The 27,108-nt window shown below is 46.4% G+C and overlaps 2 protein-coding genes and 1 pseudogene across 4 annotated transcripts in view; all 3 read right to left on the bottom strand.

Moving 5' to 3' along the window:
• Mcm5 (minichromosome maintenance complex component 5) overlaps positions 1-9,214 on the bottom strand; it is a 22,337-nt gene extending 13,123 nt beyond the window's left edge. Inside the window, exons 1-7 of the mRNA XM_028788584.1 lie at positions 9,129-9,214; positions 8,850-9,024; positions 8,517-8,643; positions 8,311-8,439; positions 3,668-3,840; positions 2,068-2,223; positions 344-510 (exon numbers count right to left, since the gene is read on the bottom strand). Of these exons, the coding sequence (XP_028644417.1) occupies positions 344-510; positions 2,068-2,223; positions 3,668-3,840; positions 8,311-8,439; positions 8,517-8,643; positions 8,850-9,016 (919 nt within the window). The 5' untranslated portion in view covers positions 9,017-9,024; positions 9,129-9,214. The remainder of the gene's footprint in view (positions 1-343; positions 511-2,067; positions 2,224-3,667; positions 3,841-8,310; positions 8,440-8,516; positions 8,644-8,849; positions 9,025-9,128) is intronic.
• Positions 9,215-11,987: 2,773 nt separating this feature from the next.
• Positions 11,988-12,824, bottom strand: LOC114639809 (annotated as a pseudogene).
• A 6,518-nt stretch (positions 12,825-19,342) lies between these two features.
• Positions 19,343-26,307, bottom strand: Hmox1 (heme oxygenase 1). Of its 3 annotated transcripts, none has more exons than XM_028788582.1 (5): positions 26,155-26,307; positions 23,988-24,105; positions 22,657-23,148; positions 21,077-21,176; positions 19,343-20,051 (listed from the first exon to the last, which is right to left on the bottom strand). In XM_028788582.1, the coding sequence occupies exons 1-5, from the start codon at positions 26,175-26,177 to the stop codon at positions 19,918-19,920; spliced, it is 867 nt and encodes a 288-aa protein (XP_028644415.1). In that variant the 5' UTR covers positions 26,178-26,307; the 3' UTR covers positions 19,343-19,917. The 3 variants fall into 3 exon arrangements, with proteins under 3 accessions (XP_028644415.1, XP_028644414.1, XP_028644416.1); XM_028788581.1 differs by having other exon boundaries at positions 23,988-24,108; positions 26,155-26,306; XM_028788583.1 differs by lacking the exon at positions 26,155-26,307 and adding an exon at positions 25,120-25,136.
• Between the last annotated feature and the right edge of the window lie 801 nt (positions 26,308-27,108).

Here is a 27,108-nt window from a genome sequence, read left to right on the forward strand (position 1 = left end):
ACACACACACACACACACACACACACACACACACACACACACACACAAGTAAAGCACATCCTAATCGTTTCAAGAATTCAAGAATGCCTAGGTTATCACATGAACAGCTTGTTAAGAGAAGTGTAGAGGGCTGGAGAGATGGCTCAGTGGTTAAGAGCAGCGACTGCTCTTCCAGAGTTTGATTCCAAGCAACTACATGGTGGCTCACGACCATCTGCAATGTGATCCAATGCCCTCTTCTAGTGTGTCTGAGGAAAACTACAGTGTATTCATATACATTAAATTAATAAATCTTTAAAAAAAAAAAAAAGAGAGAGAAGTGTAGAAATTCAAAGCAACTCACCAGAGCCATCTGTGTCCACCTGGATACCCAGCACTCGGATGTAGGAGCTACGGATGCCCACACCCACCCTGTCCCGGCCCTTGCTGGGGTTCAATCCAAACTTCTTGATGGAATAAATGCCCATAATGGTGACCCTGTTCCCAGGAACAACCTTATCACACAGGTACCTAAGTAAAGTGCAGGGAAGATAAAGAAAAGCAGATGAGATCCAAGGTGACAGTGTGGTCAGCTTAGTATTTCTACTCTAAGTATCACTATCAAGTCAGCTCGATCCTTGCATGGTCTAGAGTAAGGGAACCTTTCCCTACTCTTGCTACCCACACATGTCAGTCGGGATAGTACAGTGTTATGATACTGGCCTGACTCTCACTGAACTCAAGAGGTCAGGTGCTATACCGGGAGAGGTGAGGCTCAGTGCCCTTGGCCAGCCTTCAGAAGTCCTAGCTCATTTTAGCTGTGACCAAGCTCCTTGGGGAAAACTTTCTCCTCAAACTCTTAAGGACTACTTGCTAGTGCCACTCTCCATTTCTGCCTCTGCCACATTCCCTGAGCTCAGCCAAGTCAATTTGCCTCTAGGTTTTTAGTCACCTCTTTTAACAATAGGCTAAGTGATCAAAGTCTCTGTGTTTCCCTGGAATCAGTGTTGTGTTACTTAAAGGACCATTAAGTAGCTGTGTGAATTCAGAGAAGTCACTGTGCCTCTCTGAGCTTGGATTGATAACTTTGACTTGTCTCAGCTGCTGGGAATCAAGCAAGGTAACAAACTCAAAGATATATACTATCAAATCAGTTTCACTGAGAACTGTTTCTGCCACCTACATTGCCCTATTAATTTTCTACTCATTCCACGATGTAATTCTCAACCTCTTTGGATACTTAGAGAATACTCTAATACAATACACTTCAATTGTGCTAAGGAATTGTGTTAAACTCATATGATATGCCTTTTCAGGCACTCTGAAATAGTCCAGGCCATTTTACTGATGAAAAAATAAAATAAAAAAAATGGGACTTAGTATATAGCTTTCTCAAAACCCTGAGTCTGCATATTCTTGCCAATGAAAAAGCTGACAACTAGCCGGGCGGTGGTGGCGCACGCCTTTAATCCCAGCACTTGGGAGGCAGAGGCAGGTGGATTTCTGAGTTCGAGGCCAGCCTGGTCTACAGAGTGAGTTCCAGGACAGCCAGGGCTACACAGAGAAACCCTGTCTCAAAAAAAAAAAAACCAAAAAAAAAAAAAAAAAAGAAAAAAAAAGAAAAAGCTGACAACTGTGGATCCACTCCCCCAGAAAGCTTTACATCTGTACTCATCATCAAGTATATGAGCCCAGGGTAAGAACTCAGGGATCTGTAAGGCTTCATCTAGGTCATTTTTTAACTATTAAACAAAACCCAGTCTTAACAGGAAGCCTAGCATGGCAGCAGGCTAGATAGGAGCTAGCACTGCTACTGGTTATCCAGCTCTGTGCTGACAGGGCTAGACTCTCCTAGAAGATGCACAAGCCTTAGTACCACTCACCAAGTCATCTGACCTCCCCCAGTTTACAGTACCCATGTAAAATAGGAGTGGACATGCTTTGCAGACTACAGGAGACCAAAAAACGACAAAGTCAATGAGAAGCACCAGACACAGCAAGAGCTCCAGCCTACACACTGTGCTCCAGATGATCTCTATGCTGTACCAGAGTGGCACAGACACCAGCCCTCAGCCCCTGCACACTTACCTGTCACAATAAAGCTGCATGTGCCTGGGCATCTCACCATGAGGGACTGCATCAGGCAGCTCCTGAAGTTTCAGAGTCTGGAAGTCCACACACTTGCACTTGTCAGGCATGATGAAGTATGGGTCCAGTGGGCACTTTGGGCGCCCAGCCTGATCCCTGGGCAGGGGAAGAAATGGTCACTAGAGCTACCCCGAGAACCCAAAGACAAGATTCATCCATTCAACAAGTCAGTCTTGAGAGGCAGCAGCATTCTAAGGTAGAGCTGGGACATGTCTGAGAAAGGCCTGACAGTTTCCATGACGGTAGGGTGCTAGATCTAAAGTCAGATCTTCAGGTATCTTGGTTTTTCCATGTCACACTTAGGTGGCAGTCACTCATCGCTGTCTTCACAGGTGAAAGAGTAGCTATATCATCAAATCCCTTACTAAACCCTATTCTTAGCTTAGTATCTTTTCCAGTGAGATTTTACCACCCATAGACCATTCTAAGGGTGCAGACTCTGAGGCCTATAGAGTAAGTCTATTCAGCAAATATAGGTAAAAACGCATAGCAGTAAACCTAAAGTCTCTAGTCTGTGAAGCTATGTTCCCATCAAGATTGAAAGCCATCTGCATAGTATAAAGGCATGCAGTAAAAATAGGCAGATGAGAATATGCAGACACGTGTGTACCAAATGCAAACACAGGATAAGGAAGGCACCTTTGGTGACGAGGACATGTAAGAAGACCGAAGTGGTAGGGACACTGTGGCAACCTGAGGGACGACTACTTAGGAAGAAGGCAAGTGCACTAGACCAAGGCAGCCTATGGAAGAGCCAAGCCAGCCTGCTCCTGTATAGGGAATAGACTAAGGACCAGTGATGGTGGATGAGGGGATAGGGATGAGCTTCTCTGGGGCAGCAGGTGAGGGTAGGCAACAGCCTAGGATAATGTCTGTATGCCCCAGGCAATGTCGAAGCTGAGAAAGAAAAAGCCGAAAGCAGCCAAGATGCAAGTAGTTTCTTAGGTCAAAGTCTGCAAGCGTTTTCTATTAACAACCATACATTAAGTCCTACTAACTGGAAGTCCATGCATTCTGCCACTGTAATTTAACAATATGCTAAATATCAAGTAGTATAGCCATGTTCTTAGGCAGTACAGTGGGCACACCGAGTCTAGCCCAGCAATCCAGTTTGCTTTAGAATAGATTCTGTAAGCCAGGTGGTGATGGCACATGCCACCCAACACTCGGAAGGCAAAGGCAAACAGATTTCTGAGTTCAAGGCCAGCCTGGTCGGCAAGAGTGAGCTCCAAGATAGCCAGGTCTTACACAGAGAAACAAACAGTTTCCATATAGACTCAAGCCCCTGGTCTGTTTCCTCCCCAACCTTGGATTCCACACACAGGCCATGTGGATTATCCAGGTGGGGCAAAAGTACAACCACATGAAAGGTCCCTGGGCTGGGTTTAATGTTCCTGCCTAACTCAAGGATACAGTGCTACCCAGTCTTTGCCTCACTTAAGGTCTCTAACAAGCAGTACAGGCAGCACTTGGCAGGGTTGCCAACTTTTTTGATACTTCAGGTCATTTTCCCCAGAGTCCCTTCTGGCTATATACTCACATATTGCACTTCCTGGGAAGGGCATAGCCCTCTAAGCCTGGGCGCATGGCGATATTGGTGAGGGTGTTGTGGCAGCTGCGGCACTGAATGGAGATGCGAGTAGCCTTGGCACGGACTGCAGAGGCTGAGATGATGATGCCGGGGATCTTCACCAGGTGTGACATCATGTCTGACTATAACAAAGCCACAGGGAGGCTTGATGATTAAGGAGAATGAGGAGACTTAGGAAGGGCTGAGGAATGACATGAGCAAGATCTGGAGGAGGTGACAAAGCCATGGCTCATTGTTTAGCTCAGACTTTCCAGAGCACCCACCTAATGTGAGGCTACCTAGGCACCAGGTTCAGGAGCCTCATGCACAAGCCCTCACTTTCAAGGGCCTTGCAGAACATGCCAAGGGACTGAGAGACAAAGAAAACATGAAACATATTTTATGACAAAACCAGAAAACCCAAACTCCAGCTCTGACAGTCACTTCCTGTGCTGTTCCAGAGAACTGACACCGGACAGAGGCCCTGGTTTTAGCTCAATTCTGTCACCAACTGCTATGGACATTCTGACAGCCTCAGGTTCCCCATCTTAATGACTACGTCTCACTGGATAGTAACACTAATTGTTATTTGTGATGTTACTAAACTTAGGATCACACCTATATACCAAGAAGCCAGATTAGCTACTCATCTTCAAGTAGCCAATTCAAATAGCCATATTCACAGTAAAAAGCAGAAAGGGGAGACATGTTCAATAGGGCCACCCTGGAAAGAAGAGCAAAGAGATAGAGTGGACCCCTCACCCCCATCCCCTGGGGACATCCTCAGGCATCCTGAAGTGAGATCGAAGTTTAAACAGAGCCAGGGATATGTCTATCAAGACAGCTTGATCAAGATGTGTGGTCCCACCCACCACTGACTCATCACTGTTTCTAAAATGTAAACCCCATTTTCTAGAGAAAAGAGTTTCCACTAATGGTTCAAGCTTCTTTTCTCAGTATGAAATTTCTGAGGAAATTCCAGTATCTTGGGGATCCATTGTTTTAGTAGTCTGATAGCTAAAGGGTCTCTTTAGAACATATTCATTTCTGCTAGGCAATTAATAGTCATGCTGTAAAAATGATTCCTTGAGCCAAGCATGGTGGTGCACACCTTTGATACCATCACTTTAGAGAAGAGGCAGGTGGATCTGAGTTCAAAGCCAGACCAGTCTAAATAGTAAGTTCTAGGAAAGCCAGAGCAGCTACATAATAAAGCCCTGTTTCAAAATAAAATCAAATCCTCACCTTTCAGGGGTATACACTGCTAGGAGCCAGATGAAATGACATGACAGATAATCAGACTTGTTTCCAGAGCTCCAGGGCCTTCCACAGAGGGACTGGCCTGCCAGTAATCATTAAGCTGGATGACAAGTCGTCTTCTTTTTAGAGTCTATTATCTTCACTATGGACAGTGAGGCATTTTCTCTCACACATTCCGTTGCTCTTGTGCCAGCCTCACCAGTCTACAGGACTGGGACAATCTCCCTGCCATTTCTCCAACTCAAGAAATCTTGGGCTATATTAGAGAACAAATACATGCACAAGACTGGGTCTCTTAAACTATGAAAGGGCTACAGGGATACCAGTGATAAGAATGGAGCATAAAGCACTAACATCACCCATGAACATCCCTGCTCAGTATGTCAAACTGGAAGGGAACAAGACCTTTGAACTAACCTCCAGATTCCAAATAATACAGGTGTGCTTCAATCCATCCAAGCAGGCCCCACATTCCTACAGGACAAACCAGCCCTTCCTCTACTACAAGCTAGTAACTGAGAAAGGAATTACATTCAGAGAGTAAGGAAGAGTCTTCTAGAATAAGAGACTTAAGATCAATAACAACCTAATACACCAGTTGACTCTTCCTAAAACACACGCCTTTAATCCCAGTACTCAGGAGGCAGAGGCAAGCAGCTCTCTGAGTCTGAGTCCAGCCTTGTCTACAAACTGAGTTTCAGGATAGCTTGGGCTGTTACACACAGAAACCCTGTCTTCCCTCAACCCCCAGTTGCATACTGGGAGGCTAGTAAGATAAATCAACAGGTTATTTGCCACCTTAGCCTGACCACCCCCAGGGTGGTCAATTCCTAGAACCCTCATGGTAGATGAGAACAAATTTACCTAATGCTGTTTTTTAACCACCAAATTGTCCTACACAGAAGTAAATGTAGTAAAAATTACATATTTAAGTATTTAAAGATAAAATGCCATGTGTAATAAAATCCACTTTGGGTTTTCTAAGTTTATTTTGGGTTGTTTTATAAGTCAAGGTCTTACTATACAGCCTAGAGAGGCATAAAATTTGTAATTCCACCTTTGGCCTGTTAAAAGCATGTACAACAATCAGCTTAAAATTCTTCAGAAATAAACAGGAAAAAAAGCAGGAAAGTAGACAAAATACTAATGCTCAACACAGTAACAATATTGGGGCTCATTACAGTTTTCTCTATATACTTCCACGTGTGGTAAGTTTTTCATAATGAGGGGGTTGGCTAGAGAGATGGCTCAGCAGTTAAGAGCACTGGCTACCCTTCTAGAAGTCCCAAGTTTGGTTTCCAGCACACACATGGTAGCCCATAACATCTATCCATAATTCAAGTTCCAGGGGATCCAATTTTGTCTTTCTGACAGCATAGGCAGCAAGTTCGTGCACACATGTATCGTACACATAGATACACACAAGCATACATATATAAAACACTCATATACAAAAAATAAATCTAAAACAATTAACAAGCAAAGTTTCTCCTCTCCATCTTCCTATCCCAAGCTTTTCTGGGACACAGGGACTACGCATTCTCACTAGGCCCTATAAAACCTTAAATCTGGAAGAGAAACAAGGAGGATGACCACCTCTGGGAAATAAGAGTGGAGGCACAAGGACCTGCCCAGACAGTAGAATCTTTGAACAATCCACAAAACAAATTTTTTTTTGAAAAATTACCTACAAGGGCCCAGGTACCCCAGACCTCCGACACCACAAAGGGAAAGAAGCCTGAGGCCTCAGCCACCCTAACAGGGGAAATCCCTCTACAGCCGTTCTTGACCTTCCTAATGCCATGACATACTTTTTTTTTTTTGAGACAGGGTTTCTCTGTATAGCCCTGGCTATCCTGGAACTTACTCTGTAGACTAGGCTAGCCTCCAACTGAGAAATCCGCCTGCCTCTGCCTCCAAGTGCTGGAATTAAAGGCGTGCGCCACCACTGCCCGGCTTATGACATACATACCTTTAATACAGTTGTCAAGGTTGTGTTGATCCCCAACCATAAAATTATTTTCATTGCTACTTTATAACTGTAATTTATTTCTGCTGGAAATCATAATTTAAACCCCACAATGGGGTTGTAAATTTTGCAGTACCTTCCCCAGAGTGCTTTGTCCCTAAAAGAGGGACAAGCTTGTTTTTCCGATGAAACAACAGCCCCAACTCAAATCCAATGCTACCATCACACTGGCAGAACCTAAGGTGCAGTTCAGTTCTAGAATGTGGGTGGGACTCAAACAACCAACCTGCATGGAGGACACAGAGCCATTTCTGGAGATAGGCTATCCTGCTAACCAAGAGTAACTTGACAGGGACTCCAAAAAAGACACAGAGCTCTATGGGCTTCAAACAAAATGAAATATAGCCTTCATTGTGTACAATACATACTGGGTGGTGACACCAAGTGAATGGGTAACAACTGGATGTCACTACACTAATCACAAAGCATGGCCACGTGTACTGTTCTTTTCTCGACAATCCTAAGATAAAATAATAATCATCTTCATGTCCTCGGTCCTTCGTCCATGTCTTCCCACTTTATAACTCGTCTTCTACATACATATCAGCCACAAGAATGAATTCCGAATTCGTGCATCTGAGACTACGGCAGGAGGTCAAGAGTGCTTTGTCTGACATAGAAGCCCTAAACTTAACCCTATCCTCATAAAAAGAGAATGGAACCAGGACCAGTGGAATATCTCAACAAATAAACACACCTGCTTGCCTCAACCTTGAATACCTGAGTTCAATCCCAGGAACTCCACAGTGGGTGAAGTCCTCTGCTCAGGGGGCTCCAGACACACTGATTTCTTTCCATTCCTCCAAACAGGCCACCACTGTCACCCCAGTGCCTCTGCACCTCCTGTTCCTTGAGTCTGGTGGAATACTCTTCCAGGTCTTGACCTGACTGACTACATATTATTCAATTTCAGCTCCAATAATGCTTCCTCGACAGTATTCTTTGTCAACTTTCCACCCGTCTCAGCAATAGCCACGTTGTCCCCACTTTCTTTTGGTCTTCTGGGTTTGTTTGTTTGTTTTGTTTTTGGAGACAGGGTCTCATGTATACCAGGCCTCTACCTCTGCCTCCCAGTTACGGATGGCATTTACTATTTTTTCAGTCTCCTCGATGGATAAGAACTTACTGTTGTTCTGCAAGACTGAACTCTGCCTTCCCTTTTAGACATCAACTCACTGAGGTAATTTTACATAGGATACAGGCTAAGTTAAGTCAAATGTCTTGGTCAGGGTCACACATCGGGTGCTCCAGGCACTTGTCTCAGAAGCCTTCTGCACCACAAAGCAGCCATGCCACCCTGACTACCCATTCAATAAACTCCTACCTTCAGAATCCGAATGCTGGATGGGCTGGCATCTGACTTGAGCATGACCTGGATGTCTTGGAGCAGCTCATCTCCAGCAGGCCGGGGCCGGGTCACCTCATCAGCCACCTCCTTGGCAGCTTCCTCAAGCTGAAGAAGAAAGGCATAAGCTGCTGGTGATGGGACAGGGCCAGGCTTTAGGAGGCTCTGAAATGGGTGCTACTTACCAGCTGCAGGTGCTCGGCTGGCTGTTTATACAAGAAGTCTGCCAGTTCCTCGTCAAAGCTGGCCAGGTCCTCCATCTCCACCTCGATCCAGTATTCACCCAGGTTGTAATGCCGTTTGAGTTCATCCCTTTAGTGGTCAACAGAGGGGCAGGGAGGCAGGAAGGGTGCATTGAAGAACCGTCAGCAGCAGTTCACATGCACCCCGACATCGGTCCCCACAGGCATTAATGCTCCCACCTCTCTCAAAACACACCTAATTGTAGACCATTCTATACTTTAGGCCTGACAAGAAAAGGCGTCCCCCCCAAGAATGATTCACGGGCACTGTCCCACCTGTACTTGAAGGTGAAGCCCGTGCGATCGGTGCCCACTCGGTACTGTCGTAGGAACTCCTTGAAGCGCCTCTGCAGTTGCGACTTGCGGGCCTGGCCCTCTTCAGCACCGGGGTCGCCACCGAAGCTGTCGCTGTAGAAAATGCCGGGATCGTCGAAGCCCGACATGACTGTATCTGGGTCAAGGGAGACAGAGAGCTGAGCAGCCTGGGGCGGCGGGGATGCTCCGTCGCACCGGTCTCAGCCCAGGCTTCCCTGAATAGTCCCGCAATTCCCTCACCTCACAATGGCTCGCCACACGAACCTCCGCCCTCCTAGAAGAAGCCGACTTTCGCGGGAAAAAACAGCGTCGGCGTTCGTCTGCCGCGGTCTCTGCGCTCCTATTGGTTCGTCCGACATTGCGAGCAGCTATTGGACCGCTCTGCTCCAGTCGAGTCCCGCCTCCAAGGCCGGATTCCCAAGATGATTGGCTGTGGCGTCTTTGGTGACGTCATGGACCAACTCTTTCCGGTCTCCATTTTGTGAGGCGGAACATTTTGGCGCGAAACTTCTGCGCTATAAGGAAGCCGTGACCGTGGCGCAAGCAGAGCAAAGATGGCGGAGAAGCTCGGAAACTTTGTACGCATTTCTTAAGTCTTAGGTCTTCCGAGAAAACCTAGCCCAGTAGTGCAGAGCTATCTAGGAAGTCTAGGAAGGAGGGTCGCAAGTTCGAGGCCAGCCTGGGTGACTTAGGGAGACACTTTCCCAAGTAAAAAGGTGGGACTTGAGAGATGGATCGGTGGTCAATAGCGCTTGCTGTACTTTTAGAAGACCCAGTCTCTGTTCTCAGTACCCTAGTCAGGGGTCAGAACTGCCTGTAACTTCTGCTCCAGGGGACCCAACGTCCTCTTCTGGCCTCTATGGGCACACATACATGATATATGTAGAGAAAAAAGATAAATATGTATCTATACATACATATACTTTTTTCAGTAAAAAGAAAGAGACTCGGGCAATGGCTGAGCGGTGTAAAGAGCAATTGGATACAGACACATAAATAGACTTATCATCCCTCCCCCATGCCCGCTGGGTATGGTGATTTGTTCTAGCGCTAGGGAGGCTGAAGAAATGCTGCCTTTAAAATAATATTAATAGTATATGAGAAAATTACCCCTTTCAGAGCTGCTGTGAGAAAATAGTGTGCCTGAGAGGTGTTCTGTTGCTCCAGCCCAGCAGGAGGTGCCAGAGTACTGCTGCGGCAGCTTTTGGGCCGGGTGGGTTCCCTCAACAGCTCACCTCGACAGATACCAAAGCCCAGGAAGCCAGCGATGTTCTCTTTCATTCAGATTCAGACAAATAATTATGATGACTGTAAAACTTTTTTAATTCCTAGGCAATGCTTAAAGCATGCAAAATTCATGACCAAATTCCAAATGGAAATCTTGAAGAAGAAAAAAAGGACAGATTTGGCACAGCAACAGTAGTGTAAATTTCGCTTTGTTGAGTTCCTACCATCCACACAAACAAGTGGAAACCTGCTGCCTGCCACAGCCATTCAAACGTGTTTACAGAGAATAAAGTATGAGCATTTTTGCAATTTATAAAAAATATCAAGTGAATCTAAGACTTGATTTTCACAACATTTCATGGTCATCCCTGTGTGCCAAGACAGGTTTAACACATTCTATTTTAGATTGCTTTATTCTCTTCTTGACCAAAATCTAGGCTGTTCTCAACAATTGTCACCAACAGCAGGGATGTAATTCCACATTGTTGGCTGGGGCCTCCCCTCAGGTACAGATGGAATACTGGACTTACTGCACTGAACAGAATTTTAGGAAGACTCAGAGTGAAGCAGAGTCAGCAAATTCACTGATCAAAAGACAGAGTCCTGGAGACATGGCTCAGCAATTAAGAGCACTGTAGAAAATCAGTTCTCAGGATACATATGGTGGCTCACAACCATCTGTAACTTCAGTTCCAGGAAATCTGGTGCCCTCTTCTGGCTTCTACAGGCACAGGTATGCATGTAATCAACATGTGTCGATGCAGGCAAAACACATAAGTATATCTTTAAAAATAAATAAATTGCCAGATGTAGTGGCACATGCCTTTAATGCCAGCACTCAGGAGGCAGAGGCTGGCAGATCTTTCTGAGTTTGAGGAGTTCCAGGAAACCCAGGAATATAAAGAAACCCTGTCTGGGAAAAAAAAAAAGAAATTAAAAAATAATAAATCTTAACAGATACACTTAAGGAGAGACAAATGACATAAGTGCTTCAGATCCATTAAACCGGCAACTTGGGTGCTCTGGAGTTGAATGAACCTACACTGACCTGGTGGGAGGGGAGAGGAGTGTGTTTGTCTACTTGTTTCCTTAACAAAAGGTTTTCTTAACATTGCAGAGGGGTCCTTATTAGACTGGTGAAAGAGATTTTATAAATGAGATTATAAGTGATTTACGAGGAAGACAAAAATTAGGTTCAAGGAGACAAGTGAGGTAGCTCAGAGAAAACAGACATTTGGCTGCCACACACAGAGAGAAAGGGGATGGGAAGAAGGTACAGATTCAGAAAGGGTTTGTTTGTTTGTTTGTTTGTTTGTTTGTTTGTTTTTGGCTTGGGTATAAAAATTTATTATACGTAAAAGAATATTACCACTAACGAATGCAGACAAGTGAGGACACAATGGGACTGGCTGGAAGATGACGAACTCTTTGGAAAGTGAACAGGTTTAAGTGGCTGGGAGCCTTGTGCCAAACACCACAGGGCGTTAGGGCAACAAGTGACTACCCTGTGAGTCCACAGTGCCTCTCCTATTGGAGCAAGGGCCTCAAGGATGGCTTCCCAAGGTGGCCTGGGCTGATCTGGAGTCAGGGCAACACCACTGTAAGCAAGACAGTTAATTGGAAGATTTCCACAAACTATACATGACCCTTGAGCCACCACAATTCAAATATAAAACATTAAGTTACAGGCTGTGGGAAAAGAAGGTGGCACGAGTCAGTACCTTCTTCCAATCCTGGTGGTTCTGTGGGTAAGGATGCGGGAAGGTTAGACCAAGCCCCTCCTCTCAATGTACAAAGAATTACTCTGATTGATATTAAATTGTATCGAAAACAAAATAGACTAAAAAGCAATCGCTACTGTATGTTGGGGTGGAGAAATAATGAGTCCTTGAAGCAGGAGGAGGCAGTGGGGAGGCTCTGGCCAGGGAGGCCCGGCCGTGGTCCTGCTGCTCACTCCCGCTGCTCCATCTTGACTTTCGGTGGCCGCAGGAAGGTCCGATTCTTCTCCTTCTTCCCCTTTGTATTTGCCTGGAAATTTCGCCAACTGTCTACTCTACCATCCCGACTTTCCTCAAAGTTTTTCCTGCCATTCTCTCTCTCGCTTGGCTTTTTCCTGGGCTTCAATCTCCTCTTCTCTCTGCCGCTTCCTCTCATGCATTTCTTTGGCTTCTCTCTCTTTCCTTTTAATCTCCAGCTCAGCAAACAGTTTCATGGTCTGTTTGTAGACTGCCTGTTTGAACAGTTCGGGATCATCTTCCTCTACATTTGTAGGCTTTCCTTCCTTCTTCAGTTGTTTCTTTTGCTCTTTAACAGTGTGTTCCACGTATTCTTTTCCTGCCTGAATTACATCCAGGGCCCTCTTCTTTTGTTCCTGATCCAGTAGCAACTTGTAAGCTTTGTCCACAGCTTCAAAAGCCTTCTGTGCTCTGTCAGCATCGTCCTGGTTTTTGTCTGGATGTACCAAGATGGACAACTGACAAAACCTCCTTTTTATTTCTTCATCTGTCACTTCAGGATCTATCTGAAGAACCTCAAATGGGTTCAGATTAAAGTAAGAGGAACCAGGATGAGTCAATCTTTCAATTTGATTTTTGGATGTTAGAACAGAATCTCTCTTCTCTATTTGTTTCACCTCACTGTAGAAGGTCATAATGCCTCCTCTGTGCTGCCTCCACCGCCTGAAGCACCACTCTCTCCCGAAGCCACCATTTTCCCGGCCAGCCACACCTGTTTGTTTGTTTTTTAAAGCAGGGTTTCAGAATGGCTTTGACTGGTCTGGAGCTTTCTCTGCAGATCAGGATAGCCTTGAACTCATAGAGATCATCTGTCTCTGCCTCTAGGATTAAAGGCATTTGAAATTGAGTCTTGCTGGAAAGATTTTTTTTTTTTTAATTAAGACACTCAGAGGCCCGCCTGCCACATGGCACACCATGAGCACCAGTACAATGTGCAAGTATGTGGTAGAAAGATGAGAGAGAAAGAGAAGCAGAAAGATGAAACGCTGTGAGGAGAGAGAACTGCAGGTGCAAGAGCGATGAGGAACAGCCAGATGTGAGTAGCCTACACTGCCATCTGACGCCATGGTGAAAAGTCCCAGCCTGTCCTGCTGCTAAGCGCCATGCCTGGGTCCATGGCCATGCAGCGACAGGGGTCTGTGTTAGTGTCCATGGCCCATGTTAACACCAAAGGCCATGCAGATATCCCTGGTCTGAACTGCCTCCTGGGACTATGTTAATGTCAGGGGCATACCTGGCCCTGCCCCTCGCCTGAGAAGCAAGAGTAAAGTTGGCCCCAAGGGTGTGAGAGCTGGCCCAACCCCTTGCTAGCTGTTGAATTGGAAACTTCTAGTTCTGTGGAAAGTTAGTTATATCAAATTGTGTTTTGCTGGGACATGCAGGTGAAAGGATGTCTTGCTAAAGCAAACAAGTGAAAGACTGTTTTCCTGAAGCAGACGCTGGTGAAAGGATGTTTGGATACAGCAGACATGTGAAAGGACAGTGGATGAAGGATTGTAACTATGACCCCACAGACAGTGGGGGACAGCACTGAGCCTTGCTTTGATTTGCTCCACATTGCTGTTCTTTGCTAAAGACACACATGTTCTTTCACCTTACACAAGTTGAGCTCAACTTGTGGTAACACTGCCATTGAGAGAAACTCATCCAAGAACTGCTTGTGAGGTTCCTGCAGCAGCTTGCCCCTTCTGTGGCCTTGCCTCAGGCTAGTTGGTGAGCCTGGCAGTTTCTTCAGGGTTGAGTTACAGTTGCTGGCTCTACCTGTCTGCTTGCTGAAAGGACTGGACTGTAGCTGCTGGTTCATTCCTGATGTGTACCTGGTGTCTGCCTGCTTAGAGGACTGGTCTGCAGCTGCTGAATCGTATTTGGTGTTTGCTACAGGACTGAACTACTGTCCAATAAGATCAAGCTTGCCCGCTGGACAGTGATGGTGCACGCCTTTAATCCCAGCACTTGGGAGGCAGAGGCAGGCAGATTTCTGAGTTCGAGGCCAGCCTGGTCTACAGAGTGAGTTCCAGGTCAGCCAGGGCTACACAGAGAAACCCTGTCTCGAAAAACCAAAAATAAATAAATAAATAAATAAATAAATAAAAGATCAAGCTTGCCCAAATGTACTATTTCTGAACAGGTCCATGTGCTAATAACTTCTCTCTTCTACTACCTCTGCTGAGTGTGAGGCTGGAGGAGAGGTTGAACGCTTATTAAAAGTAGGTTGCAGGGGCTGGAGAGATGGTTCAGGGGTTAAGAGCACTGACTACTCTTCCAGAGGTCCTGAGTTCAATTCCCAGCAACCACATGATGGCTCACAACCATCTGTAATGGGATCTAATGCCTCTTCTGGTGTGTCTGAAGACAGCGACAGTGTACTCACATACATTTAAAAAAAAAAAAAAGTAGGTTGCAAACGAACGATGTATGCCTACAGGCTGTGGCACTTGAGTGAGCTAGCCAGAGCAGTGCTAGTCCCAGTGGTGTGATTATGAGCATGTCAGAGGCCCAAATGGCTTAAGCAGTGGAAAGCTGGTCCCATCCTTTGCCTGGGCAAAGATGAGCTGACCCTGCTGGCTCAGGTGCAGGAGAAATAGTGGTCTGACCAACTCTGCTACCAACTCAAGCCCAAATCCAAATAGGCCTTTGAGTTGACCTATACCAACATCTACCCCATCTATGAACTGCTGGAAGCTGCAGGATCTCCATGACACAGGGCAACAACAGGATATCTGATAGTAGTCCCGGTGAAGATCCAGTATTGACGGTGCAGCAGAAGGCAGAGCCCTCAAACCAGACTCATTTCGATGAACATTTGCAAGTAAAGAAATGTGGACAAAAAAAAGGCATACTGTGGAACACTCAGTGACACACTGCAGTTTCCATGGTGAGATGCTTTTGGGGGTTTTCTTTTTTTACTTTTTCTTCAAGAGCAGAGGTCGGATAGGAAGGGATGGGGAGACGAGTGGGATTGGGGTACACAATGTGAACCTCACAAAGAATCAATAGAAAGTTTCAAAAATACATACATGGATCTGTTTGCAAACTCTTCTCTGTGTAGCCCTGGCTGTCCTGGAACTCACTCTGTAGACCAGGCTGCCCTTGAACTCAGAGATCCACCTGCCTCTGCCTCCCGAGTGCTGGGAGTAAAGGCATGCATCATCATCATGCAGGTCCATTTTTTTAAAATCAAAATTTTGCTGTACATAGATCACACAGAGAAGTAAAGAGGTCAGGGAGATGACTCAGTCAATAAAATGCTTGCTGTGCAAACATGAAAACCTGATTTTGGTTCCTCTGTGCCCACTTAGAAAAGATGGATACATCATTTACCTATAACCCCAGTCTGGAAAAGTGAGACAGGGCTAATCTCCAAGACTTGCTGGCCAGCCAGTCTAATCAGTTGATAAGTTCTAAATTCAGTGAGAGACCTTGTTCCAAAAATTATCGCAGGGCTGGGAATATAGCTCAGTGGTAGAGTGCCTTCCCAGCATGTGGGAGGCCCTGAGTTCACTTCTCACTACCAAAAATAATTAAAAAACAAAGTGGAGAGTGACTGAGGAAGACCCTCAGCATTGACTGATGGCCTGCATAGATTTGTGCACACCATCCCACACACATGCACCTATGCATATGTGCACACGCAAGAGTTGAGACATATGATGACCTTACGCATGGCTCACTAGTGTTCTTAATAAACTTGTTTGTGGTATTTTTAGGTAGACATAGTTTCTGTGGATGGTGTCAGTCTCCAGTCACATGTGTTAAAACATTTTTTAATTTAATTTAATGTGTATAGTAGTGTTTTACCTGCATGATTGTTCGTACATCAGAAGGTGTGAGAGCCCCTGGAATGGATACTTGTAAGTCACCATGTGAGTACTCAGAACTAAACTCAGGAACTGACCCATAATCTCTTCACCCCCTGTGTTGAAACTCTTGGCCAGTAAGCTAGAGACATGAGCCAGATCTAGACAGGCGAGGGTGGCTGGGCTCTTTTCCTGCCTATCCCTGCTTTGCCTCTATCTATAAACACTTGAATAAACACTAATATTTGGAAAGGCTCAAGGCCCTATCTCTAGCCAGAGAAAACTAAAGGTGACAAAATCTTGGTCACTGTTTGCTCCAGCCAGCCCTGAGGACAAAACCTGTTGCCTAAAAGAGGACAGAACCTGTTGCCTAAAAAGGCCCCAGGGCAGGCTACAGTTGTGGCTTAGTAGAAGAGCACAGAATTGGCATGTGTAAGGGTCCTGGATTTAATCCACAGCACCACAGGTGCTGAAGAGTAAAATTCTCATTCACCATTGTGCAAGTAGATGGTGAGGGTGTAGCTCAGTGGGAGAGCCTTGTCTAATGTGAACAGAGCCCTGGATTTGATTCCCAGCACTGAAAGAAAGAAGAGGCAGAGAGTCAGTTCACACTGGATTTTTTCCTATTGATATAGTTATTCCTGTTTGTAAGACTGTCTAGTTTTAACTAGTCTCTGGCCTTGCTCATCTCTTCACAATTGACAGAAGGTTTATTCTTTCATTTCTCTTTTCTCCCTTTTCTTCCCTTTGCTTGCCCACTCTTTAGGTACTGGTGTCTGAACCTGGGGCATCTCATATGCTAGGCAAGCATTCTACCACTGAGCTATATCCCTAGCCTTTTTGTTTATTTAATTATATATATATAGATATAGATATATATAGATATATAGAGATATAGATATATAGATATATAGATATATATAGATATAGATATATAGATATATAGATATAGATATTTTACCTGCACATATGTGAGTGCATTACATGTGTGCCTGGTACCAGAGGACAGAAAAAGCCATTAGATCTCCTGAAACTGGAGGTTATAAACTGTTACAAGCCACCATGTGGGTGCTGAGAATCAAACCAGCATCTTCTGGGAGAGCAGGCAGTGCTTTTAAGCACTGAGCCATCTCTTTAGAACCCCTCGCCCAACTTTTCTTACTCTATCACAATACATATTTTCACAGATGAGGAAACTGAGCTCAGAGCAGGAGAGCTATCCTTGCTATCTGACATCTATGCTTTGCATATATCTATACCCTATTCTTAATTTCATAAAGAATGGCTTCTGGCAGGTGATAATGGCACACCAGGTAAAAGCAAGCATATCTCTGTGAGTTTGAGGCCATCCTGGTCTATGGAGCAAGTTCTACGGCCAGGACTTCAGAGCAACCCTGTCTTGAAAAAAACAAAACAACAAAAAAGAATGACTTCGCCGGGCGGTGGTGGTGCACGCCTTTAATCCCAGCACTTGGGAGGCAGAGGCAGGAGGATTTCTGAGTTTGAGGCCAGCCTGGTCTACAGAGTGAGTTCCAGGACAGCCAGAACTACACAGAGAAACCCTGTCTCGAAGAAAAGAAAAAAAAAAGAATGACTTCTGGACCTGGCTATATGTATATGAGTCTTCCAGAATGCCTTTCTTGTATGGTGACTCTGGGGCACCACCTCTGAGCTCTAGCTATGTGCCTCCATAGAGTTCTGGAGTTTCTGTGCATGGACTAGTATTTGACATCACTGTATTTCCTCTTCAGCTGTGAGAGACAGATGTATTGCTCATTTTTCCAGTGAGCAAAATGAGATTTGAAGCATTGTGCCCAAGACCTGGTAATAGAGCCAGTATGGAGGACAATGATCTGACTCCCAGCCCTCTGGTACTGGTGGGACATAGTAGGTACCTCATCCCTGTTCTGCCTCCAGTGAAATTTTTACCTTCCCAGAGTGGGAGCTACTGTTTGGGTGGCTTTCATCACCTCGGTCAGAGCTCAGCAGACCTGGCTGAAACTCTTGCTGACACTGGGCAGATTGGCTGTGAGGATTTACACAAGTATGTCAGGTGACTCCTCCAGTACAAAGATCAAAAGACACTGGCCTTCTGTGCATAAGCTAGCTAGGGGTGATGGAAGGCCTTGGGATTTAACTTGCTTCTCAAGACACACAGGGGACGTCAGCAGCATCATTGTATTGTCACAGGTGGTGAAACTGAGTCCCTGAGGGGTTAACTGATCAATTCCAAAGTGGACTAGCAGATGGTTCAGCAGGTAAAGTGCTTACTGCCCAGGCCTGAGCTCAACATCTGAGAGTGGAACCTTATAAACATGGAAGGAGAACTGTCTCCCCACACTGGGCCCTGTAGCGGTGCATACCAATATATTACACTCACAGTAAGTGAAGTTAGAAAGAGAAAACATGAGACCAGGCATTTTCCTCTAGGCTCTAAGTATCGTTACTCAGAGCATATCAGCTTTACTCCAGAATCTGCCCATTTTTTCTTTCTTTTTTTTTTTTGTTTTTTTTTTTCGAGACAGGGTTTCTCTGTGTAGCCTTGGCTGTCTCTGGAACTCACTCTGTAGACCAGGCTGGCCTCGAACTCAGAAATCCTCCTGCCTCTGCCTCCCAAGTGCTGGGATTACAGGCATGCGCCACCACGGCCCGGCGAATCTGCCCATTTTCATCCTCATTAAATATGTAAGTCTTGGGGCTGAAGAAATAGGTCAGTAAAGACCTGAGTTGGAGTCCATGTAAAACAGGCATGGTGATATGTGCTTGTAGTCCTAACACTCTAAGAACAAAGTGGACTGACCAGGTGTGGTGGTACATGCCTTTAAACCCAGCACTTGGGAGGCAGAGGTAGGAGGATCTTAATGAGTTCAAGGCTAGCCATGTTTTACATAGCAAGTTCTAGGCCAGCCAGGACTACATAAGAGAGACCTTGTCTCAACACACATACCATCCTGTCTCCGCCCCAAAAGCAAGGAGGACTGGCCAGGTGTGGTAGCATACATATGTAATCTTAACATGAAGGCAGAGGCAGGCAGATATCTGTGAGTGCAAGGACAGCTGGTCTACGTAGTGAGTTCCTCCAACCAGGGTTACATACTGAGATCCTTTCTAAATAAAATAAAAACCAAAGTGGACAGTTTACAAAACACACTCGAGGTTGCTCTCTGGCCTCCACATGCACACACACACACACACACACACACACAAGCATCTTCGTACACACAAACACATACCTCACACCCATAGTCAGTAAGATCTGCCCAACTGCTTAAAGCTCACTTCCATATCTCAGGCCCAGCCAACCACAGCAGCCACCAATGCCACCATCATCTGCCCTCCTCCTGCCAGACACTGAAGAGACAAGAGGAGCAGGACCCTGCTCATGGGCAGCGTAGACATGAATGCACTTTTCTAGTAACTATTAGATAATACCATTTATTATTTCACACAAAAGTTGGAGACCAAGGTTACACTATTAAATACCTCTTTCCCACCCATCCCTCAAAAGACAGCCCCATTTTGTTAGAAAAAAGAAAAAAAAAAACAATACAACAAAATATCATTACTCTGGAAGAACTGGGGAAATAACAAAAACAGGACAGAAACACAAGACAAACAATGTCGGCACACTGATATCAAAGCGGCCATGATACTGGGGGAAAGCAGTCGTGGTCAGTCAACATGGATGCCAACAAACAAGGGCACTGGGCTCAGAACAGCTGCCTCTACAGGCCAATTTTGGGGCTCTGCTGCAGGAGTTGGGGCTGCTGGTTTCCAAGTTCAGGCCACTGGCTGGATGTGTTTTTGTTGAGGAAAATGTAACAGGCCTCTCCCTCCACTCCAGAGAGAGAAAGGAAAACACAGGGAGGGGGCTAGGAACCCCAAAAGCTTTCTTAGAGGTCCAAGAGAAGAGAGCCAGGCAAGATTCTCCCCTACAGAGAGAAGGCCACATTGGACAGAGTTCACAGTTCCTGGGGGCCAGCACTGCATTTACATGGCATAGATGCCCACTGCCACTGTTGCCAACAGGAAGCCAAGAGTGAGGAGCCATCGGAGGAGCGGTGTCTGAGATGAGCTAGTGCTGATCTGGGGTTTTCTTCGAGGTGTCTCTGCAGGGGTAGTATCTGAAGGAGAAAGAAAGACAAGGTCAGACCCACAGTCTGAGGTAGATGAGGTAGTCTGAGGTAGTGTCATGTCTGCTACACTTCCAGTCCAAGGCCAGGATCTGCTACAGCATGGGCCACTAGCCACTGCTTAAAAACCTTCAAAGATAGGAGCTCACTAACTCCCCTGGGCTGTTCATTCTTCTGCGCTCAGCCACGCCACATCAAGTCAAAGTCCCCTGACCCAAATTAGGTAGCTAATTCTATCAGGCTGATCACACTTCAGCCCACCTGAATCAGTACCATTAATAGCAGGGTTGTGGGGTCCTGCCTCACTTGGGCAAAAGGTGAGCCCAGTCAAACCGTCAAGCTTCACATAACCTGTCCTGCTCAGCTTGTCACCCACTCTCTGTGCCATACTGTCCCAGGACTGACAGGCTCAGGGAAGGCTTGTGTCACTTTGGTCTTTTTTGGAACTTTTTCTTGTTCCAAAGGTAATGCAGCAAGGCACAGGAGAAGGGCTGACACCCCAAGTCCAGTAATTACATGTCTCCTTGTGTCCCCTGGAAATAGGTTCCCAAATCCTTGCCTCATATGGGGGCCTGCTCGGGAGCCTTCAGTGGGTGTGAACAGGTAAACACACCCTAGCTTTTTATAAAAGACTGAAGCAGGAGGACCCCCAGGGTTTGAGGCCAGCCTGGGTAACAAAGAATGAGCTGGCCTCAAAAACAAAAACAAAAACAAACAAACAAACAAAAAAAAACTGGGAGGAGGGATCTAATGAAAGAATTTCTGAGCCAGTGACTTCTAAGGGCTTTGTATGCACCTCAGCCAATGAGCTACACAGCCCCCCAACCTCCTGATTTTCCAATGTGGGAGAACTGAGGTAGAAAAATCTTACAGCTCACCCACAGTCACATACTACAGGCTTAACCCTGGGTTCTTTTGTCTGCACCCTATTTCTAATTTAAAACATTTAGAAAAGAGGAGAGTAAAGAAATTTCAGCTGGGCTATGGAGAAGCCAGAAGCAAGAGGCCACCTTTACCTTGCACCAGGCTAGCAGGCCTCTGGCGAAGAGATTCTGTCTGTGAGGGACTCTGGTCTTTGTGTTCCTCTGTCAGCAGCACCTGCAGCTCCTCAAACAGCTAGAAGACAAGACATACTGCCTGTTAATGACACTCATGGTGTGGGGGACCCCAGCTGAAGGCAGGACTTGAAGCATATTGTGAAATATTGTACAAATGACACAGCTTAAGGAAACTATCACATACCCATGTGTCTTTCACTTACCTCATGAGAGATGTGACAGGTTTGTTTAATTGGTTCCCCTGCCTGTACTTCCCCAGTGCTGCCTGTACCCTCACTCCTACCAATAACAGCTGTCCTGAATCAGGACTTCAGGTTCTCCCTGTGAGGAGAACCAGTCTGCTCCTCTGAAATAACACATGAATGGACAGCTGTTGTGTAGCCTACAGTCTGTCCTCTCTTCTTGACCGTGCATTAGTGAGCTCCTCCTTGCTAAGCAGTATGCCATGGGGTTCATTAGCTTGCTTTTGCAGGTGAGGAAACCACAGCTCCTGGAGTAGAGTTTGCTTGAGATTGACTAGAGGTCAGGATGGAGACCCAGTTCTCGGCTGGGCCTGTGTCTAATCTCTTCTCTTGTTGGTGTTTTGTTTTTTAAGACAGGGTTTCTTTGTGTAGCCTTGGCTGTCCTAGAACTAGCTGTGTAGACCAGGCTGAACTGGAACTCAGAGATCCTCCTGTCTCTGCCATCCTAAGTGATGGGATTAAAGGAATGTGCCACCACTTCCCTGCTTCTAAACTCATTCTTTATATCACATCCTTAGAAGGCCTCAGATGGATGGTCTAGATGTAGTTGAACTTAAGAGATTTGAAAGGCTACTTCTCTAACAGGTGCTTACCTGGTGGAACTTTTAAAGGATCTCAAGGCTGAAAGTGGGAGCCAGGAGGTCACAAATCGGAAACCTGACCACCATAGCACCCACGGTATCACCAAGGACCATCCACCTCTCCAACTCTGTCTTTCAGAGCCTTGCTCAAAACACTGAACTAAAGATAGTTCAAAGATTAAGAGCATTAGTTGCTCTCCAGAGGATCCTAGTTCAATTTTCAGTTCCCACATGGCAGCTCCCAGCTGTCTGTAACTCCACCTCCAACGGATCCAACACCAAACAGGTATACATGCAGGCAAAACATCATTGCACATCAAATAAAAATAAGCCACCTGAAGCATTTCTGCATCTGAAACCCTTACAGTGCCAACCTGGCTATGTACAAGTGCACAAGCACCCCAGATCCAGCTACATCACTGTCACAGGATACAAGCTCCCTGAGGGTCACATCCCACAACAAGAGAGCAGTGACATCAGGGAGCTTAAACCTATATCAGTCCTCCCACAGGGACTGAACTGCATCAACCTGCTTGCCCTTCACACCTTGAAAATGGATGCTATTATTATCCCTGTTTTGGAGATACAGAAACCGAGGAAAGAGATTTTCCCACAATCACCCAAATAGTAAGCAGCAAAACAGGGCCCTGGCCTGAGACTCCAGGACCCTCCCTCCAACTAACTGGGTATAGCTTGAAGGAACAGTGGGGCTCACCTCAATGTTGAGTAGGAAGGCAGTCTTAGCCTCTTCTGTCACCCTGTGCTTGACCTCAGGTGTCATCTCCAGAGCGTTCATGTGAGCACGATAGAGCTGTTTGAACTTGGTGGGGCTGTCAATGTTGGGGAAGGTGAAAAAGGCCAAGCCCTCTCCAGAGCTGGGCAAGGCCATGGCCTTCTGTGCAATCTTCTTCAGGACTTGACCCCCTGAGAGGTCACCCAGGTAGCGGGTATATGCATGGGCCACCAGCAGCTCAGGATGAGTGCACCCCACTTCATGGAGACGCTTTACGTAGTGCTGTGTGGCTGGCGTGTAAGGGATGGTTTCCTGCCAGTGAGGCCCATACCAGAAGGCCATGTCCTGTTCCAGGGCAGCCCTGCGGTGCAGCTCCTCAGGGAAGTAGAGGGGGGCATAGACTGGGTTCTGCTTGTTACGCTCTATCTCTTCTTCCAGGGCCGTGTAGATATGGTACAAGGAAGCCATCACCAGCTGAAAAATACAGTCAATTTGTCTATAGAAGACTCTACATGAGTGCCTTCTGGAAAGAAGGCCCCTGTCCCAACCACCCTCCACTCCCCACCCATAGTCACAGTGTTCTCTACCCTGTGTCTAATGTTTGCTACTGGCATCAATTCCACAACTGGCAGGAAACAGCAAAATCAGTCTATTGTATATACTGTACATTTAAGCCCACTGTCGAAACCCCATTTCTCAGGCAAGATGGCTCGGGAGGTTAAATGAGGTAGCCAATCTCACTGTGGGGACAGGACACTGCAAACTTCTCCTTGCCTTCAGAGACAAGTTGAAATTGGGTCAGGAGATTTGGGTGTAGTGGTACATGCCTGTGGTCCAAATAGGAGGCTGACGTAGGAGCATTGAGAGTTCCTGAACTGTGTGGTGAGACCCTGTCTAATAACCCAAGAGCTTGGATTGTGGGTCAGTGGTAGAGAACCTAGCCAGCGCGTACGAGGCCCTGGGTTAACCAGGTTAAGGGCACAGGCTCTGAAATTGGGCTATCTTTGTTTGCTTTTGGTCTTTTCCACCTAAAGCTCGCAGGATGGCCTCTTAACCTCTCTGTCCTCAAGGTTGAGATAAGAAGGGAAAGTGACCAACATGGAATACACGTTCACTTAACCATCCTGCTGCACTGGCTCCTCTGCCAGCATCACATCCTCTCCTCTCTGGGCTACAGTGTCAACGTTAGTAATATGACTTCCTTGGACAGGCCCTCATCATTCCCGGCTCTAACCTCTACATTAAACTATTGGCTTAAGCACTGGGCATACCTGCTATACCCCAGTGCTCTGGTCAACCTACATGTTACATACCTTAAAGCCTTCTCTGGACACCTGACCCTTCTGAAAGTTCTTCATGAACTCAGCATTCTCTGCTTGGGTGTGCACCTCCTTGGTGGCCTCCTTCAAGGCCTCAGACAAATCCTGGGGCCTGCTGTGGAGGAAGAGAGGAGGTCAGCAGGGGATCAGGGGTCGCCTATGAATGACTAGACCTGTAGAATAGCTCCAGTAGGCCAAGCAACGGTCTTAACATGCTCTTAGCATGCAAACAGATGTCAGTCATCAAATACTACGTGATATAGTCCCCCACACCACAGGGAGAATTCCTATTTTAGCTAGTCCCAATGAAGGGAAGGCAAGGTACAGCCTGACCAGCCACTCCAGTCCAAGGACCATGCTTAAAGGGAGATTTTATTTACTTATTTATTTATTTAAGACAAGGTTTCTCTGTGTAGCCCTGGCTGTCCTGAAGATCACTCTGCAGATCAGGCTGGCCTCAAACTCTGACATCTGCTTACCACTGCCTCCTGAGTACTAGGATTAAAGACATGCACCACCACAGCTTGGCAAGGGTAGATACTTTGGTGAGCTTTTAGATCCAATCTGAAGACATTTCTAAAAAAATTTCAGTTACAAATTTTACAACCAGCAGGGTGTGATGGTACAAACGTTTAATTCCAGCATTCAAGAAGCAGAAGGCAGATCTCTTAGTTTGAGGCTAGCCTGGTCTATCTATATAGTGAATGAATTTCAGCACAGGGCTATACAGGAAGAATATAAAAACAAACAAACAAACAACAAAAAGCCCCCACCAAATCAAAATATCACTCTCTCTCCCTCCCCCCCCCCCCGTCAAAGTGTCTGCATTAAATAGTCTCTGTAATCCAGCTTAATTTAGAGAAGTTCTGCAGCAAGAGGATTTCCAGACCAGCCCAGACAACTTAGTAAGGCACTGTCTTTAAGTCAAAAAGGTGCTGATACTGTACCTTAGTGGTTGAGTGCTTGCCTAGAAAGTCTGAAGTCCTAAGTTCAATCCTTATTGCTAAAAGTCGTGTGTGTGTGTGTGTGTGTGTGTGTGTGTGTGTGTATTAGACAGTGTGATGTGGTCCTGCCAGGAAAAGCACGTGCCACCATGCCTGATAAGCTAATCTTTCTTGGAACTCACATGGTAGTCACTGGTAGAAGTGGCTCTCTTCAGGTCGTCCTCTGACCTCCACATGTTTAATGTCACATATACGGCCACTCTACATGCTCAATAAATAAAATGTAATGAGACACTTTAAATAAAAATATGAAAATAAGATTGGCTTTATAAAGAAAAAGAGCTGGGTGGAGTGGTACATGCCTGTAATCTCAGCACTAGGGAGGCAGAGGCAGGCAGATCTCCAGTTCTAGGCCAGCCTGAACTAGAGTAAATTCCAAGACATCCAGGGCTACAAATAGGAAGCCTGTCTCAAAAAACTCAAACGAAGAAGGGGAGGAGGATGAGGAGGATGTGGAGGAAAAGTTGGAGAAAGAGGAAGAGGAGGAAGAAGAAGAGACAGAGGAGGAGGAAGAACAGAAAGAGGAGGAAGAGAAAGAGGAGAACCCAAGAGTGGTGGTGGAGCACGTTCAGTCTCTGCACTCTGGAAACAAAGGGGAGCGAACTGGAGTTCAAGGCCAACCTGATCTACATAGGGAGTTCCAGAGTTCCAGGGCTACAGAGACCCTGTCTCAAAAACAAACAAGGCCAACCTGATCTACATAGGGAGTTCCAGAGTTCCAGGGCTACAGAGACCCTGTCTCAAAAACAAACAAACAAAACCCTCCTTTCTCCCCTTCCCAAACAAAAAACACTCAGCCTCAGCACTCTACTACTGCTGCCTCCCTGCACCTTACAAATCGTCTGAGGTTGAAAATTGGTAAGTGACCACTCCGCGCCAAGAGAGCCAAGCTCCCCACGCCCCCACCCCCTAGAATGGTAGGTCTGGGATCCAGGACTCAGCAGTGTGTTCACCATCCCTCAAACCTGGATACTACAAGACACTCCCATTCCGTCACCTCCAGCGTGTCAGAGGGGTGAATCACATTTTCTCCCTCCAGCTGCCCGTGGCTACAGGTAGACTGGGCGGTAACTCGTCCCTTGGTCCCTCAGCCTGCATTCCCAGGCAGGAAAAGGGACGCTGGTCGTCACAGTTCCCTTCCCCACGCAGCCGCTTGCCTGTCGGGCTGTGGGCTCTCCATCGCCGGACTGGGCTGGTTCAGGCGGGCTCTGCTCGATTCCGGCTCTGGGCTACGCTCGGGACGGCTCTGCTCCGGCAAGCTCCACTCACTGGTTGTACGCGGAAACTCTGGAGGCGTTGGTGAGCCAGCAGCAGCTCGCGCCAGCCCTTTAAGTACGCGGGTCACGTGGTGGCCGTCCAGCTGAGCCGGCGTTCTCGCTGCTATTGCAACATCCCGCCCCCAGGCGGGCTGGCCTGGCCTGTAGGGGGATAAATCATATGACTCTGGCAAGTTTTTTTTTTGTTTTTTTGTTTTTTTTTTTTGGGGGGGGGGGGGCGGGCGGAAAGTGAATCTGAGTGAGTTGCCTCTTGGCTAAATTTGAGTCCTTTCAAGAACCCTCTACTCTACTCGGTGACAGGAAGTCAGGAGTAGCCCCTCAGGAATCTGGAAGGTTCCAGAACTAAAGACAATCCTAGACTGAGATGCTGGTGGGCAAACCCAGGGATTGACCCACCCGAGGCCCGAGTCTGAGTCTGCCTTCCCAGAACTCTAAGGAGAGCTGGTTTTCTCAATTCTTTATGTACACAGTCCTGCTTGGTTTGCCTAGACTAACTTTTCCATGGTTCATCCCTATATATCACGGTGGGGGGATAGATGGCTCCAGTTTTACAGGTTGGAAATCTCTGCTGAAAGATAATATGTTCTGCCCAGGATCTTATGGAGCCCAGCACCAGAGTGTCTGGCTGCATCCTCAGCGCTCTCCTAGAACCTAGTCCACACCTTGACTTCCTGATGCCTAATTGTTACAGGAGACTTAGAAGTCAGGACACATTGCTCTGACACACCTATCACCGCAGATACCCACTGAAGTTTGGACAATCACCTTCTGAATTCCTGGTGAACTGAATCCTTCAATACAGAACAGAGATTATACAAACATACTGGGTGGTTC

This window comes from Grammomys surdaster, unplaced genomic scaffold, assembly GCF_004785775.1.
Source record: "Grammomys surdaster isolate TR1022 unplaced genomic scaffold, NIH_TR_1.0 125752, whole genome shotgun sequence".
Classification (NCBI taxonomy): domain Eukaryota; kingdom Metazoa; phylum Chordata; class Mammalia; order Rodentia; family Muridae; genus Grammomys; species Grammomys surdaster.